Source organism: Phlebotomus papatasi, chromosome 1 (genome assembly GCF_024763615.1).
Source record: "Phlebotomus papatasi isolate M1 chromosome 1, Ppap_2.1, whole genome shotgun sequence".
Lineage (NCBI taxonomy): Eukaryota > Metazoa > Arthropoda > Insecta > Diptera > Psychodidae > Phlebotomus > Phlebotomus papatasi.
This window is the reverse complement of record NC_077222.1, coordinates 100914425-100916361: the sequence shown is the minus strand read 5'-3', so window position 1 is coordinate 100916361 and position 1937 is coordinate 100914425. Positions and strand designations below refer to the sequence as shown.

At 38.0% G+C, this 1937-nt stretch overlaps 1 protein-coding gene across 1 annotated transcript; it reads right to left on the bottom strand.

The window, feature by feature from the left end:
• Positions 1-659: 659 nt before the first annotated feature.
• LOC129810091 (ribonuclease H1-like) lies at positions 660-1549 on the bottom strand. The gene is made up of 3 exons (XM_055860352.1): positions 1379-1549; positions 950-1312; positions 660-887 (listed from the first exon to the last, which is right to left on the bottom strand). The coding sequence occupies exons 1-3, from the start codon at positions 1385-1387 to the stop codon at positions 807-809; spliced, it is 453 nt and encodes a 150-aa protein (XP_055716327.1). The 5' UTR covers positions 1388-1549; the 3' UTR covers positions 660-806.
• Between the last annotated feature and the right edge of the window lie 388 nt (positions 1550-1937).

The following is a 1937-nucleotide window of genomic DNA, read 5'->3' as shown; positions in this document are numbered from 1 at the left end:
GGAAGCAGAAAATCGAAAATTCACGATTTTTGACCAAGAATATCTTAGCTCAGGAGTTAATTGGGATGCTGCAAAAAATATCCTAGATTTGGACATCCTTATAGTTTGTACTCATCCACAAGAATTGGTTTTTTGTCTATTCTAAATAGTCTAAAAAAAAATATTTTTTCCATGGGTACCCAGAGTCCCAAAGGAGACGAAAGAGTTACAGTAGACTCTCGCTCAATCGGCTCTTTCTCAATCGGGCGACAAATTTTGTTGACAATTTTCACGTTTAATTATGAAGGTAATTTGCTCAAATTCGCTGTAGTTCTTCCTATTTTATCGTGATTCATTATAATTGAGCGCTTTTTGTGGAATTTACAAAGGCTTTGACGCTCAATTCTATCGCTAAACCGGATGACATTTTGCCCCATATTCCCGATTGAGAGAGAGTCTACTGTAAAAGTAAATCACCTGTCCGTCCTTACTCTCTTACTATATTTCAATTTCAATAGCTGTGAATGTGAACATGAACAACGAGCACTAGAAACCACTTCCTTTTCGCGCTTTTTTTTTACCAAGAAATTGATTAAAAAAATGAATCATTAAATGCAGACAAGATGCAATCTTTTTTTAATCAATTTCCTGGAAAAATAAAGAAAAAATACAATTGTAAATTAAATTCTGAAGAACTTTATTTTGTAATTCAATACACTGCAAGTGAAATTATTAAAAAACAGCCCACGGATTTAGCCAAAGGAAAATTAAATTCACTGAAAGGAAGCTAAAAAGCATGCAGTCGACGTGGGCATTTAAGCAGAATTTTAGCGCAATTCGGCTCCTTTCCTAGCCAAGCGATCCGCCTGGTTATTCCCATAATCTCCACTGTGGGCTGCCACATGTTTCTGAGAAGAAAATTTTCTATGATGATTGGAAAAAAGACAAAGTAGAATAGAGAATATCTTACCAATTCCACAGCAATGGTGCCATCCAGCGCTTGGTCCAGATCCATATAATCCTTCTTATTGATAACCTCATGACCATCTGTAGTCCTCCAACCATTCATCTTCCAATTGGGAATCCACAACTTAACAGCCTCAATGACCTGAAGGGAGTCACAATAGATCCTCAGCTTCCTCACTCCGTTCCTCTTTGCGATCTCAATGGCACGACGAGCCGCCTGGATCTCTGCGATGGTATTTGTGGGGGCCCCAGAAGCCTTCTCCCAGACATTCCATTGATGGTTGTCACCGAAGAAGACTCCCCTTCCTGCGGAAAGCCCATTACCGAGGCAGCAGCCATCCGTCCAGCAATTCATGTATCCTTTTCCCTGGAAAAACGAAATTGCACAATTTTAATGATTTTATTGAAGCGCAATTATGGCTGAAAATCTTACCATAGACATCCTGATTTTTTATGCGCACGTTCGAATTGAATCAAAGTAATATTCCAACTAGGAAAAAACACCGTCCGAACACTTTAAGATTCAAGAACAGAATAAGATTGTGAAATAGATCGCGAAGAAAAAGAGAGCGCAAAAAAGGGGAAATCACATCCACGATATCGGCAGATAGCGACATCGGGATTATACACATATACACCATATACACCTGTCGGAATTATGCATATACAATTATGAAAATTTGCCTACATTTGGGAGTCAATTTATGAAATAATTTTTGAAATACGCCAGAATGTAGGGGGAGGCTTTGAACTTTCGCACACAAAAATGATGCTCAAGTTCAATGATTTTTTCTGACTATCATGCAAACCGTATGAATTCTTCAACTATATGCCAAAAAAAATGTCTTACTTATAAGGTTCATAATCCCTCCACACAAAATCCCAGGAAATCCTTAGATTTTCCTCCAGAGGAAAATGAAAATTTAATGGCGATTTGTCCGATAGATGAATCAAGTTTCTATTTTCGCACACGATTCACGCCATCATTGAAC